This window comes from Zalophus californianus, chromosome Y (genome assembly GCF_009762305.2).
Source record: "Zalophus californianus isolate mZalCal1 chromosome Y, mZalCal1.pri.v2, whole genome shotgun sequence".
NCBI lineage: Eukaryota > Metazoa > Chordata > Mammalia > Carnivora > Otariidae > Zalophus > Zalophus californianus.
Window position 1 is genome coordinate 252,468 of NC_045613.1, and position 15,821 is coordinate 268,288.

The 15,821-nt window shown below is 42.3% G+C and overlaps 1 protein-coding gene and 1 pseudogene across 14 annotated transcripts in view; both read right to left on the reverse strand.

The window, feature by feature from the left end:
- The window catches only part of LOC118356620 (lysine-specific demethylase 6A-like), a 168,583-nt gene extending 160,118 nt beyond the window's left edge, over positions 1-8,465 (reverse strand). For 13 of the 14 annotated variants that reach the window (XM_035725897.1, XM_035725896.1, XM_035725903.1 and 10 more), the window contains exons 1-2: positions 7,963-8,465; positions 7,691-7,754 (exon numbers count right to left, since the gene is read on the reverse strand). In XM_035725897.1, the coding sequence (XP_035581790.1) occupies positions 7,691-7,754; positions 7,963-8,114 (216 nt within the window). In that variant the 5' untranslated portion in view covers positions 8,115-8,465. Of the gene's footprint in view, positions 1-7,690; positions 7,755-7,962 lie in introns of those variants that run through there. The other variant, XM_035725907.1, reaches the window with a different exon arrangement.
- Positions 8,466-12,794: 4,329 nt separating this feature from the next.
- LOC118356665 lies at positions 12,795-13,531 on the reverse strand (annotated as a pseudogene).
- Positions 13,532-15,821: the final 2,290 nt, after the last annotated feature.

A 15,821-nucleotide genomic window follows, 5' to 3' on the forward strand; every position in this document is an offset into this window, starting at 1 on the left:
CTCTCCCACTCCCCCTGCTTGTGTTCGCTCTCTCGCTGTGTCTCTCTTTGTCAAATAAATAAAGTCTTAAAAAAAATTCGTCTTTTTCTCTTGTTAATTTGTCTTTATAGATAGCAAGAGGGTCTCAGCCAAAACTACAGGGAGCATTTTTCTTTTCCCCTATTACTAGACTATCTATCTTATCAGTGCTGCCTGCATAAAAGCCATACACATAATCAGAGTAAAGTTTTTGTTACTTCTTTAGGGTCAATTTAAAAGCCAATCATTTGAAGCCAGTTAATAAGATAGGCCAGTCTTTAAGTAACTCCAATTAACAACCGTCTACAAGGATGCCTGGGTGGCTCAGTCGGTTAAGCATCTGCCTTCAACTCAGGTCATGATCCAGGGGGTCCATGCTCAGCAGAGAGTAGGTTTCTCCCTCTGCCCCTTCCCCTCTGCCTTCTCCCCTCCCACCCATGCTTGCTCTCTCTCAAAAAAATAAAATCTTTTTAACAATGTATTACTATCTTCCATTTAGTACCAGGTGAAAAGAGCTCAAAGCATCATAAATTGCAATTCAAAAATACTTCAAAATGAAAGATCATAAAATCTATATCAGAAAACCTATCTACTTTAACTTCTATCGTTGGCCAAGAACTAACATTTAATTCTGGCTTAAAAAAATTTCATTATGGCTTACAGAGTGAGGCTTATATAAATTTTATCACTTACATCACAAAAATTCTTATCAGGCAAAATAGTTTTACTCAGTACCTTAAATGCCTGTCAGATGTTCTCTAGTTATTTTATTTGACTATAAAAAGAGCTTTATAATTAAAAAAAAAAAAACAACAATCAAAACTAAGAAAGTGCTTGTTTAAAATCTGACAGTTCTGGGGCGCCTGGGTGGCTCAGATGGTTAAGCGTCTGCCTTCGGCTCAGGTCGTGATCCCAGGGTCCTGGGATCGAGTCCCGCATCGGGCTCCCAGCTCCTTGGGAGCCTGCTTCTCCCTCTGCTTCTCTCTCTCCCTCTCTCATGAATAAATAAATAAAATCTTTAAATAAATAAATAAGTAAATAAAATCTGACAGTTCTGAATTGTGCCAGGTAAGAAAATATTTTCCAATCTTTATTGAGTATTATATCAAAATTTTATAGTTAATATTCATGTGTAGTGCTTACGCAAGATTTTGTCCAGTAACGTATAAATAAAACCATAATTATTTTGGAAAACAACTTCTAACAATAAAGTACTTCTTTAAATTATTTTTTTCTTGGGATGCCTGGGTGACTCAGTCAGGTGAGCATCTGCCTTAGACTCAGGTTATGATCCCAGGATTCTGGGATAGAGTCCAGGTCACCAGGCTCCTTGCTCAGCGGGGAGCCTGCTTCTCCCTCTGCCTGCCATCCCCCTGCTTGTGCACACTCACGTGCTCTCTGACAAATATTTAAATAAACAGAATCTTTAAATAATAATAAAAATAATTTTTTCTCTTTGAAGTAGGCTTCATGTCCAGCATGGAACCCAACACAGGGCTTGAGTTCACCACCCTGAGATCAAGACACGGGCTGAGATCAATTCAGAGGCTTAAGCACTGAGCCACCCATGAGCTCCTACAAGACTTCTTTAATGCATCAAAATTAAAGACCTACTTTCTACTTTTTTTTTTTTTGAGATTTTATTTATTTGACAGAGAGACAGACAGAGAGGGAACACAAGCAGGAGGAGTGGGGGAGGGAGAAGCAGGCTTCCGGCTAAGCCGGGAACCCGATGTGGGGCTTGCTCCTAGGATCATGACCTGAGCCGAAGGCAGATGCTTAACAACTGAGCCACCCAGGTGCCCCTAATTTTTACTTTTTTTTTTTAAGTTTCATTAATTTAAGTAATCTCTACTCCCAACATGGGGGTCTAATTCACGATCCTGAGATCAAGAGTCCCAAGCTCTTTCATCTGAGCCAGCCAGGTGTCCCAAAAGACCTAATTTCTAAACAACACAGGCGCCCCTCTATGGCCACTATTTAAAGTCAAACAATAGGGGTGCCTGGGTGGCTCAGTCATTAAGCGTCTGCCTTCGGCTCAGGTCAAGCCCCATGTCGGGCTCCCTGCTCTGCAGGAAACCTACTTCTCCCTCTCCAGCTCCCCCTGCTTGTGTTCCCTCTCTCGCTGTGTCTCTGTCAAATAAATAAATAAAATCTTTTTTAAAAAAATAAAATGAAAAAACAAAGTCAAACAATAACCTTTATAAACTAGAAATAAACGTATGTGTAAATGTCACCAAAGATCAGATGCATGTAATGTAAAATTATCTTGAATATCACCCCATTCAAATATTACACTACTAAAACCATTTTTAAAACCACTTTAGGGGATGCCTGGGTGGCTCAGTCAGTTAAGCGTCTGCCTTCAGCTCGGGTCATGATCACAGGGTCCTGGGATACAGGAGGGAAGCTTCCTTCTCCCTCTGCCCCTGCCAATGCTTGTGTTCTCTCTCTCTCTCTCTCTCTGACAAATAAATAAACCTAAAAAAAGAAAATTAATTAAAAAATAAAACCACTTTAGTAAATTTTTCTCCATGGAAGCAAATCAAATTCAGAAAAATACGTATTTCAATAAATTTTAAGCTACTTCCATTTCCCCAAAACTTTTTAACATCAACTACTCTAAAAATGTCCCCCAGGGCAAAAAGCACAGACAACGTTTAACAGTTAAACTCTGACTTCTCCATTAATCTATTAACAGAATTACCAAGTACACCAAAATGTTTCAGTAACAGATACCAGGATCAAACTAAAAATTGATAAAAGATACTTCCAAGTAAACAAGAGCAATGGATACTTTAGCAGTCCTTCTCTGAGACAGATTACATTAAAGAAATGCTACAACAGAATACTCTTATATACTTCAACTCTACTCCTTACCCTAACAAAAACAAAACCTGAAACATTTTCCAAAGTGCACTAAGTCATCATTGATAATTTCTATAAAAAGATTTGATTAGGGGCGCCTGGGTGGCTCAGTCATTAAGCGTCTGCCTTCAGCTCAGGTCATGATCCCAGAGTCTTGGGATCCAGCCCCGCATCCGGCTCCCTGCTCAGCGGGAGGCCTGCTTCTTCCTCTCCCACTCCCCCTGCTTGTGTTCCCTCTCTCACTGTGTCTCTCTCTGTCAAATAAACAAATAATTTAAAAGTATATATATAGGGCGCCTGGGTGGCTCAGTTGGTTGGGTGACTGCCTTCGGCTCAGGTCATGATCCTGGAGTCCCAGGATCGAGTCCCATGTTGGGCTCCCTGCTCAGCAGGGAGTCTGCTTCTCCCTCTGACCCCCTTCCCTCTCGTGCTCTCTATCGCTCATTCTCTCTCTCTCTCTCTCAAATAAATAAATAAAATCTTTTTAAAAATAAATAAATAAATGTATATATATATATATGTATGTATATATATATATATATATGTATATATATATATATATATACACACACACACACACATACATATAAAAGGTTTAGGGGCACCTGGGTGGCTCAATCGTTAGGCGTCTGCCTTTGGCTCGGGTCGTGATCCCAGGGTCCTGGAATCGAGCCCCGCATTGGGCTTCCTGCTCAGAGGGAAGCCTGCTTCTCCCTCTCCCACTCCCCCTGCTAGTGTTCCTGCTCTTGCTGTGTCTCTGTCAAATAAATAAATAAAAATCTTTAAAAAATAAAATAAAAATAAAGGTTTAATTAATGACAAACTATATTATAAACATAAGTTAAAACACATTAAGCGGCGCCGGGGTGGCTCAGGTGGTTAAGCGTCTTTTGGCTCAGGTCATGATCCCAGGTCCTGGGATCGATCCCGTGTCTCTCCCTCTCCCTCTGCCTGCTACTCCCCCTGCTTGTACTCTCTCTCTCTCTCAAATTAAAAAAAAAATAAAATCTTAGGAAAAAAAAATTACTATTAAATGTCAGAGTTGTTTAAACTGCAACTCATTTAAGCTCAAACAATAGCTCCAAAACTAAGCTGTTTTCAGCTTATTTTAGTTACTAAAAGCAATATATGCTACATTACTAATTTATTTTTAAACTGAAACTCCCACTGCGCCTGGGTGGCTCAGTTGTTAAGTGTCCGCCTTCGGCTCAGGTCATGATCCCTGGGGTCCTGGGATCGAGCCCCACTACCAGGCTCCCTGCTCAGCGGGAAGCCTGCTTCTCCCTCTCCCACTCCCCCTGCTTGTGTTTCCCCTCTCTGTCGAATAAATAAATAAAATCTTTAAAAAATAAAAATAAAAAAAGATTTTATTTATTTATTCGAGAGAAAGAGAGAAAGAGGGTGAGAGACAGCACAAGAGAGGATGAGAGAGAGATACAGAGGAAGAGGGAGAAGCTGACTCCCCTGCTGAGCAGGAAGCCTGACCCGAGGCTGAATCCCAGGACCCTGAGATCATGACCTGAGCAGAAGGCAGACGCTCAACTGACTGTACCACCCAGGTGCCCCAAGTCAGACGCTTAACTGACTGTGCCACCCAGGTGTCCCTATTTTACTTTATTTTAAATCAGAGAAACTTGGGGCATCAGTTAAGCGTCTGTCTTCGGCTCAGGTCATGATCCCAGGGTCCTGGGATCAAGCCCCGCATCAGGCTCCCTGCTCGGCAGGAAGCCTGCTTCTCCCTCTCCCACTCCCCCTGCTTGCATTCCCTCTTGCTGTTGCTGTCAAATAAATAAAACTTAAAAAAAAAAATCAGACAAACTAGCCTTTGGAATAAAGTACCCTCAAAGACCATGAAAGTCAAAGAGAGAACATTAATTTATTTTATTTTATTTTTTTTAAAGATTTTATTTATTTATTTGAGAGAGAGAGAGCATGAGAGCGGAAAGGGTCAGAGGGAGAAGCAGACTCCCTGCCGAGCAGGGAGCCTGATGCGGGACTCGATCCCGGGACTCCAGGATCATGACCTGAGCCGAAGGCAGTCGCTTAACCAACTGAGCCACCCAGGCCCCCCGAGAGAACATTAATTTAAACACAGGGTTGGTAGAGCATGTGACTCTTGATGTTGGGGTCATGAGCTCCAACCCCACACTGGGGCAGAGTTTACTTAAAAAAAATAAAAATAAACAGTTTGAAGATAATATGGTGTCAAACTTCCCAAGTAAATATTTCACTGGTATATTGCGACCAAGAAGGAATCAATTAAGATGAAGAATTCCATGAGACAGAAACATACTACTCAATATTTAAAAGGGAAAAATTATAGGGCGCCTGGGTGGCTCAGTTGGTTAAGCGACTGCCTTCGGCTCAGGTCATGATCCTGGAGTCCCGGGATCGAGTCCCGCATCGGGCTCCCCGCTCAGTGGGGAGTCTGCTTCTCCCTCTGACCCTCTTCCCTCTCGTGCTCTCTATCTCTCATTCTCTCTCTCTCTCTCTCTCTCAAATAAATAAATAAAATCTTAAAAAAATAAAAAATAAAAAAAAAAATAAAAGGGAAAAATTATAGATACACGCTACTATTAACACACACCGCTGTGTGGATTAAGCGTAAAAGCCATCCCGAGTGGGGTGCCTCGGTGGCTCAGTGGTTAAGCATCTGCTTTCGGCTCTGGTCATGATCTCAGGGTCCTGGGACTGAATCCCAAACTAGGCTCCCTGCTCAGCGGGGAGTCTGTTTCTCCCTCTGCACCCCCCCCACCCCACACTAGTGCGCGTACTTGCATGTGCTCTCCCTCAAATATAAATAAAATCTTTTTTTTTTTTTTAAAGATTTGTTTATTTGACAGAGACTGGGATCCTGAACTGAGCTGAAGGCAGACACTTAACGACTGAGCCAACCAGGTGCCCCAAATAAAATCTTAAAAAAAAAAACACCCAAAAAACAAAGAGGGAAGAAACTTGGAAGTGGTAACTATGTTTATTATCTTGTGGTGATGAACTCATATGCATAAACCTATATCAAATTTACCAAGTTGTGCATGTTAAATATGTGTGCAATTTTTGTCAATTATAACTCAACACCTAGGACAAAAGGAAAGCAGGGAACCATACCTCAGAATATTTCATATTTTACGTCATTAAGTTATTTTAATGTTAAGGTTAAGGAGCCCTCACCTAAGCACATAGAAATTCACAAGTCTCAAAACCAAATGAAGTTAATTTTTTATTTCCTTTTCACTCAAACATTCATGGTTGTTCAAGCAAACAGAAAATCACCCAGTATTGGGGCACTTGGGTGGCTTAGTTAGTTAAGCATCTGCCTCTGGCTCAGGTCATGATCTTAGGTTCCTGGGATCCAGCCCATATCAGGGAGCCCGCTTCTCCCTCTCCCACTCCCCCCACTTGTATTCCCTCTCTCGCTGTCTCTGTGTCAAATAAATAAATAAATAAATAAATAAATAAATAAATCTTAAGAAAAAAAAGATTAAGACAGTAAAAGCAATGCTTTCAGTCTATCATATGGAGTACAGGTTTGGGAGTGATATTTTTAAAGAAGCAATTATTTCATACCTGATGAAAGTACCTAAATTACTGAAAAAAATTATTACACTTCAGTTTCGGGTCATTCGTTACCATCAAAACAACTTAAAACAAAAATGAGATTGCAGGTTACAGAATCATGATTATGGGAATTCAAACTACCAATAAAAATACATGGAACAAAAATATCTTAAAAGTAAAAAGTATTTAATACTTGCTTCGCAACTCCAGCATAAACTAAACAAATTCATAGCTACCTACTTTAGGTATAAAATAAAATATGTAACAGAGGCATTTAGACCAACTTCCACAATGCCAAGTGACAGCCGACATTTTAGACAGATTTTGCTCAGGAGATGAAAAATAACAAGACTCCATGGCCTTTGTGCAAGAGCTTATATCAGAGGAACGGACATGTGCTACAGGTTGATAGGTACATTATCTAGGCTTATAAATGTAATCTGAAATTTGAGAACGATACTTTTAAATAACAGTGGCTAACTTTTACTAAGCACCATTAAAATACACCAGCTGACAGGCCTACTGATTGCTTTTATTTCCCTTTTAATGCGCCTTCCCTTTCCCAAAGCTCCCCCCCCTTCATTTCTCCTCCATTTCCCGCCATCTTGGCCGACATGAGCAGCCATTACCTAAATGGCAGTGCCAACAACTTTTCACACAAATAAAAAAGAAATCCTCCGTGGTCTCTATCAGACACAAAAAACAAGACTCCAAGAAATTTCCAGAATCATAAAATCGCATTCACAGCAGTGTTTCTGTAGCATCCAAACCAGTAAACAATTTCAGTTCACATACAAATGAACATTTATATTAAATACGAAATACAACCTGTACACCGCTGTAAAGTACCTTCAACTTACCCCTCCTGAAACCAGGGATATAAGAAGCCTACCTAAACGTGCAGTAAAAATTAGACATCACAAGTCAACCGCCAGGAGAAAAGGAATATGTAAGTAGGAATTTTTAGAAGTGCTTACATTCACTATACTGTGATGCTAAGATTCAGAAATCTCTAACCAAAACGTCCTGAAGTAACTGTTGAACGGTGCCCCAAAGCGTCGCCGTCTAGACTACTCAAGCTACAAAGTAACATTTCCCAAGATATCCCGAATGAGAGAAAAGCACACACACACACACAAAATGCTTTTAGTTTGCATCCACAGTGGCGTTGATCCGTCTAGGTGGCCGCGAGTGCCGGAAACCACCAAGGTTTGGAAAGCAAGACAGTCGGCCTGCGATTGCCTACCTTGCCCAAAAGGGTCTTCGTCCTGGCGCCATCTTCATGAAGCCTCACGAACCCGAAGAGACGGCTGTAGGAAGAAATACACGCAGCTCGTTTACACTCCGGGAAAGCCATGGCCCCGTCCCTTCCCGAGCCCGAGGCCTCGGTAGCGGAGGCCGCCTGCAGAGCGCCGAGATAAGCACCCTACCGCTACCGGAGCCAACCTGTATTTGAGCCTCCCAGGAGAGCGGCGCCAGCCGGTCCGGAATCAGCTGGGAGAATGACGGCGGTCGTACCTGTCCAATCCGCCGAGCGCCTCCCTCTCTTCTGCTGTCAGGCTAGAGGACCCCTCCTTGCTCTCGCCGCTCTCTTTTCCCGCCGCCATTTTCTTTTCCTCATCACCGAAAGCAGCGGCGGCCGTAGCGAGAGATATTCCGCAGGATTTCATGAGTACACAACAAATGTGAAGTCCAACGCCGAAACCCACCACCACCCAGTGAAGGGCTCGAAAATATGCCTTCGTCGCGTAAAACCGGCACACCAACTTTATCGCCTCTGCCTCCTCTACCCCGGATGACGGCGGCGACGAAAAATCCCAAGATGATGGCAAGAGCAGCGGATGCCAGGGCTGCGGGGCTTGGCTACCGGATCACATAGCGTAGTAGGCGGAGACAACAGGAGAGGCGGAAGCTCGCAGAAATGGGAGTATTTCCTAGAATCTCAAACTTCGCCAGCACCAGCACAAAGTTGTTATAATTGTGTCACAGGGCGAACCCCAAATCTCCGTGACGCCCTCCTCTCCCGCCCCAAACCGGGCGCCGCCAATTGACGTGACCGGTTCGTGTCACATGACCTTTGTTGATGCACGTCAGTTGTGGTTCCACTGAACTTGCTAGCTGTCTGAGCCCCGCCCACAAGGCGTTCCCCTACCAGAGAGTAGGAGGGCTGTCACTTCCGACAAGGTATTGGTTGATGGACATGTCTGTCCGAGAAGTAAACTCTGAGAGTAGGAGAGGGCCTTGGGCAGGATATAGTCAGTCTGGAGCAAAGATGGCCAAAGTTGGGAGGGGCGGGGATGGGTGAAATCGCGCAGATTTTATGCGAATGCGAATGCTGGTGAAAGTTGCATGGATATCTTTTATGTGCTTTGCAACTCAGGACCTGTGTGGTTGCTGGACTCTTTCAGGGTCTGGTAAGGCAAGCGTTATTCGCAAGTAGTGCCTGGCACTGAATCTCTAACCTTGGAAGAGTAAAGCACTTTTAGCACTTCTGAAAATAATGGCCCACGACTCCCTCTCTACCATTTTTCTTCTGAAACACCTGGAAAGAGAAGAGGTAAATCCCCTCAAGCCTCGGAATAAAGACTCATTTAAGGGGTTTCCTTTCCTAAATACAGTTCTCCAGGGCGCCTGGGTGGCTCAGTCGTTAAGCGTCTGCCTTCCGCTCAGGTCATGATCCCAGGGTCCTGGGATCGAGCGCCGCATCGGGCTCCCTGCTCCGCGGGAAGCCTGCTTCTCCCTCTCCCACTCCCCCTGCTTGTGTTCCCTCTCTCGCTGTGTTTCTCTGTCTCAAATAAATAAATAAAATCTTTAAATAAATAAATACATACATACATACAGTTCTCCAACTCAGCTGTTCTTTTGATGACAGTTTTGCACATTTTGTGTTTATCAATTCACTTGGTATCTAAGGAAAAAATCAAATTGTTAAGCTAAAACCGCGAGATGTTGGTAGTGTTAATCTTAAAAATGAAAGTCAATAGCAGAGCATTGCATTTGAGAACATGCAACTTAGGGCAAAACCATAGACAAGTCCAACAAACAAAGGAGAAAAACATTATTTTATGAAAAAGAAAATTGAGAGGAACTATTTTGCGTGAAAGTCCATTAGAATGAAGAGACTTCAGGGTGATGACAGTTTCTCACTGGCTGAGTTGTAGGTAAGGAATAGGCAAGACTAGAAAGGGAGAGACGGGTAGTGGCTGCACACTAGGCTCACAGAAATACCATATGTGGACAATGTTATAGATGAGATATTAAGCAAAGAAGAGAGAACAAAACAAATCCAACTTGTTTGTTCTAAATATAGACAGGATAGTCTCATGGTATTTATATAACCACCATATTTGTCTTACATGTTTTAGAACATTTACAAAGTTCCCTGGTCAGTTTTCTATAAAAGACCAACCATAAAAGCCCTCTCGCAACCCACTGGGGACTTTGGAAGGCTCCTTTTCTTTCCTTTCTGTTTTCACCCTCACTTAATAACCTTTCACTTCACTTCACCATTTTTTTCTGTGAGATTCATTCTGTGACAGGAGCTGGATCCTGTTATCTACCCTACATCAGACTCCCTGCTCAGCAGGAAGCTTGCTTCTCCCTCTTCCACTCTCCCTGCTTGTCCTCCCTCTCTCTCTTTCTCTGTCAAATAAATAAATTTAAAAAAACTTTTTTTTTCACTTTTAAAAACAATTTGCTTTTTTCTAGTCTAGAATCTTTTGAGATGTGGGTATATGGATAATAATTTGCTTCATCCTTTTATTTTGCCTTTTTGTAGAGAAGTAGTCACTATGGGTTGTCATGTGTTACTAGAGTTACAGCATGGACCCATCTCTTTCAACATTATTCCAATACTTTGAAATATTAGCTAACTCAAGGGCGCCTGGGTGGCTCAGTTGGTCAAGCGACTGCCTTCGGCTCAGGTCATGATCCTGGAGTCCCGGGATCGAGTCCCACATCGGGATCCCTGCTCAGCGGGGAGTCTGCTTCTCCCTCTGACCCTCCCTCCTCTCATGCTCTCTCTCTATCTCATTCTCTCTCTCAAATAAATAAATAAATAAAATCTTTAAAAAAAATGAAATATTAGCTAACTCAAAAAAAAAAGGAAGGAAACAAAAAGCCTTTAAAATGTAGTTCTATAAGTGATACTAAATAACTTTTTCTCAGGTTTTGCTTTTCCTTTTTCTTTTGCCTGACAAGCACACTTTCCTCTGATTATGTCTTCTAGCCTTCTCTTCTGAAGTCTTTTGCTCTTAATGTTTATTTAGCTACTTTTTTTTTTAAGATTTTATTTATTTGAGAGCTACTTTGTTTATGGGAAAGAGACTCCTTCCAATCCCAGCTCTTAAAAAAGGCCCTGCACAAAGTAATTGACAAAATTCTGGTGCTAGCAATCTGATCTCCAAAAATGGTTCTCACCATCCAGAAAATGGCTTCCTAGGCTCAGCTTTAAGGTACTGAAATGACATTTTGTAGCAACTGATATGCAAATGCATTCTTTACTATTCCCTGCCAGATTTGAATGTTTCCACCCACTGAGGAGCTACACTTCATACTGTAACTAAATAAATCAGACCATAAGAGTGAGGCTATATTAGGCCTTGCAGAACCATAAAAGCAAGAGTAGAAAAATAACAGTAGAAAATCACTTACAAATGGAGACATTATAGCCATCATTTTATTGAAGACAGAACCATGGAATTAGGTTAGTTGTTAGCAGTAAAATAGAAAGGGTATCAATGGGTGCACCTAGGTGGCTCAGTCCTTAAGCATCTGCCTTCAGCTCAGATCATGATCCCAGAGTCCTGGGATCAAGCCCCACATGGGCTCCCTGCTCTGCGGGGAAGCCTGCTTCTCCCTCTCCTACTCCCCCTGCTTGTGTTGTCTCTCTCTGTTAAATAAATAAATAAAACCTTTAAGAAAAAGGGTATCAATGATAAAAATGTTTTCCAAATATTTACTGTTTCATTCCATAATTTACCAAATATTTATTAAAGACCTTGTATAGGGACGCCTGGGTGGCTCAGTCGTTAAGCATCTGCCTTCGGCTCAGGTCATGATCCCAGGGTCCTGGGATGGAACCCCACATCCGGCTCCCTGCTCAGCAGGAAGCCTGCTTCTCCCTCGCCCACTCTCCCTGCTTCTGTTCCCTCTCTCACTGTGTGTCTCTGTCAAATAAATAAATAAAATCTTAAAAATAATAATAATAAACAAGATTTTATTTATTTGACAGAGACACAGAGAGAGAGCACAGATAGGCAGAACAACAGGCAGAGGGAGAGGGAGAAGCAGGCTCGCCATGAACTGGGGAGCCTGATGCGGGGATGGATCCCAGGACCCTGAGACCAGAACCTGACGCTTAACGACTGAGCCACCCGGGCGCCCCGCGCACAACCCCTCCCCCCCCACCGCCAAAGGGACTTCTTTTTTTTTTTTTTAATATTTTATTTATTTATTTGAGAGAGAGAGAGTGAGAATGAGCATGAAAGGGGAGAGGGCCAGAGGGAGAAGCAGACTCCCCGCCAAGCGGGGAGCCCATTACGGGACTCGATTCCAGGATTCTGGGATCATGACTTGAGCTGAAGGCAGTTGCTTAACCACTAAACCACCCAAGCGCCTTGCCAAGAGGACTTCTTAAAGTGAAAAAGGAAAGGCCATAATTGGCGGTATGAAAATTATGAAATGAAAAAAATTGATAAGTATAAGCAAACATACAGTAAAAGTAGTAGGGCATTCACTTATAAAGCTAGTATGAAGATTAGAAGCCAGGGCACCTGGGTGGCTCAGTTGTTAAGTGTCTGCCTTTGGCTCAGGTCATGGTCCCAGAGTGCTGGGATCCAGCTCCGCATAGGGCTGCCTGCTGAGCGGGAAGCCTGCTTCTCTCTCTCCTGCTCCCCCTGCTTGTGTTCCCTCTCTCACTGTGTCTGTCAAATAAATAAAATCTTTAAAAAAAGAAAAAGATTAGAAGACAAAAGTATTTTTTTAAGATTTTATTTATTTATTTGAAAAAAAAGTATTTATTTATTTGAAAGAGAGAGCACAGAGGGAGAGTGGGAGGGAGAAGCAGACTCCCTGCTAGGCAGAGAGCCCAACAATGCAGCTCGATCCCAGGACCCCAAGATCATGCCCTGAGCTGAAGGCAGATGCTTAACGACTGAGCCACCCAGGTACCCCTAGAAGACAAAAGTATTAAAATCAATTATGTATAAAGATTATTTTAAGAGGACTGAAAAAAAAAGATGTAAAATATAATAACATATACAACAAATGTGAAGGGGCCAGTAAAAATGGAATTCTTTTATTTATTTAATTTTTAACGAATGCTTAAAATTTTTAATACTTCTGTCATTTCACAAAACATCTTTTGTTGACATTCTACAAATGATACCATCCAATAATGTTCCAATACTTTCTTCTCGTAAAGATAGTTTATATATCTTTTTGACTTCTGTAATATTTGTTATGTCAGGAAGGTTTTTTGGAGAAACTTGAAGACCTTCAACCTAAGATATTAGGTCTTCTTGATTTATTTTTCTCCCTCTTCAAAGTAAACAATAAGAATTGAAGTGTCATTTGCTTAGATACCAAATTTTTTCAAAGCCTCTGAAATACTGTTATTTGGGGCGCCTGGGTGGCTCAGTTGGTTAAGCGACTGCCTTCGGCTCAGGTCATGATCCTGGAGTCCCGGGATCGAGTCCCGCATCGGGCTCCCTGCTCAGCAGGGAGTCTGCTTCTCCCTCTGACCCTCTTCCCTCTCGTGCTCTCTATCTCTCATTCTCTCTCTCTCAAATAAATAAAATCTTTAAAAAAAAAAAAAAAAGATATTTGAAATACTGTTATTTGGGGAAAAGTTGAAAATAATTTTAGGTGATAGAGTTCTTGTCTTCATTTTTCCCGGTTTGTAGAGATGAACTGCTTTGTTTGCTGCCACAAGTATCTGAAATGAATCAACAATCACCTCAGGGTTTATTAATAGACCACCTTCCATGGCCTTTTTTCTCAAGTCTCCAGCATTTTTTACATCTTTAAATAACAGAAGGGTCACGCTACATTCAGGAAATAGGTCCAGCTGATGTGTTAACTACATCTCATAGACAAGCAGGATTCAGAGTGCCCAGGGCCCCAGGTCCAGGTCCCTCTAAGGCGCGCTCCTCAGCCCTTTCACGATGTCAGGGAGCGGGCGCCTGGCCCTGCTGTTCTGTGTTCCCGGGGCTGGCCAAAATGGACTTCTTTTAGAATGTGTTCAACGTCATTGACTATTACCTTAACATAGAGTATTATGTCCTCAAAATGTTATATATGAACCTCATGGTAACCACAAACCACAAACTGAAAACCTATAAGATAAAAAAGAAAGAGAGGGGCGCCTGGGTGGCTCATTCGTTAAGCATCTGCCTTCAGCTCAGGTCATGATCCAAGGGTCCTGGGATCGAGCCCCGCATCGGGGTCCCTGCTCTGAGGGAAGCCTGCTTCTCCCTCTCCCACTCCCCCTGCTTGTGTTCCCTCTCTCGCTGTCTCTCTCTCTGTCAAATAAATAAAATCTTTAAAAAAAAGAGAGAGAAAAAAACTCAAGCATAATGCTAAGAAAGTAATCAAAAGGAAAGAGAACAAAAGAAAGAAACAGGGAAGAACTGCAAAAACAACCGGAACACAATTAACAAAATAGCAAAAGTACATACTTATCAATAATTACTTTGTGTAAATGCTCTAAATGCTCAAATCAAAATACACAGGGGTGACAGAATAGACTTCTTATATTTATTTATTTATTTATTTATTTGTTTGTTTGTTTGTTTGTTTGTTTATTTATTTTAAGATCTTATTTATTTGACAGAGACACAGCAAGAGAGGGAACAGAAGCAGGGAAGTGGAGAGGGAGAAGCAGGCTTCCCGCCAAGCAGGAAACCCGATGTGGGGCCCAATCCCAGGACCCTGAGAGCATGACCTGAGCCGAAGTCTGCCGCCCAACGATTAAGCCACCCAGGCGCCCCTAGATTTATTTTCTTAAGGATTGTATTTATTTATTTGACAGAAGAGACACAGCAAGAGAGGGAACACAAGCAGGGGGAGTGGGAGAGGGAGAAGCAGGCTTCCCGCAGAGCAGAAAACCTGACGTGGGAATCGATCCCAGGACCTGGGATCATGACCTGAGCCAAAGGCAGTCTCTTAACCAACTTAGCTACCCAGGCATCCCTGGAATGGACTTTTTATAAAGACCCATCTATATATATGCTGCAACAAGAGACTCACTTCAACCTAAAGACACATACAGACTGAAAGTGAAGTGATGGAAAGAGATTCTATGAAACAATGCAAGAAAAAAAATCCAGGGTGTCAGTACTTATATCAGAAAAAAATAAACTTTAAAACAGATTGTTGGGGGTTGCCTGGGTGGGTCAGTCGTTAAGCATCTGTCTTCAGCTCAGGTCATGGTCCCAGGGTCCTGGGATCAAGCCCTGCATTGGGCTCCCTGCTCTGCCGGAAGCCTGCTTCTCCCTCTCCCACTCCCCCTGCTTGTGCTCTCTCTCTCTCTATGTCTCTCTCTGTCAAATAAATAAATAAAATCTTTAAAAAAAAGATTAAAACAAAAACAAAAACACAGATTGTTGGGGCACAGCAGGGAGCCTGCATCTCCCTCTCCATCTGCCTGTTTGTGCTTTTTCTCTTTCAAATAAATAAAAAAAATCATTTTAAAAAAGATAAAGAAAGAAGAGGTAATACCTATTCCCTCAAACTATTCCAAAAAATAGAAGAGGAAGAAAAGCTTCCAAATATATTCTACAAGTCCAGCTTTACCTTAATACCACAACGAAAAATATCACACAAGAAAGAAAACCACAGGTCAACATCCCTGATGAGTTCAGATGCAAAATCCTCAATAAAATTTTAGCAACTCATGCATTGGGTATGTTAGCAGGGAAATAAATCAGTCAGAATTGTTTTATAGAGGTTCTTTTGAAGTTCTATCAGTAGATTTATGGGTTGGGGTGAAAAAAAAGAGGTAATTCCCGAGGGAGTGAGAACTATTGCAATAATCTCTGTAAGCAATAGTTCATCTAATGTTCTCTGAGCCGGAAGCTGGAATGTTTCATCTCCTCAGGAGATATGGGTCAGGTTATGTTTGAGAATGGAATATCAAATATTCTTTTTTTTTTTTAAGATTTTATTTATTTATTTGACAGAGAGAGACACAACGAGAGAAGGAACACAAGCAGGGGGAGCGGGAGAGGGAGAAGCAGGCTTCCCGCGGAGCAGGGAGCCCAATGTGGGGCTCGATCCCAGGACCCTGGGATCATGACCTGAGCCGAAGGCAGACGCTTAACGACTAAGCCACCCAGGCGCACCTCAAATATTCTTGTCAATTAAGAGTCTGGCAC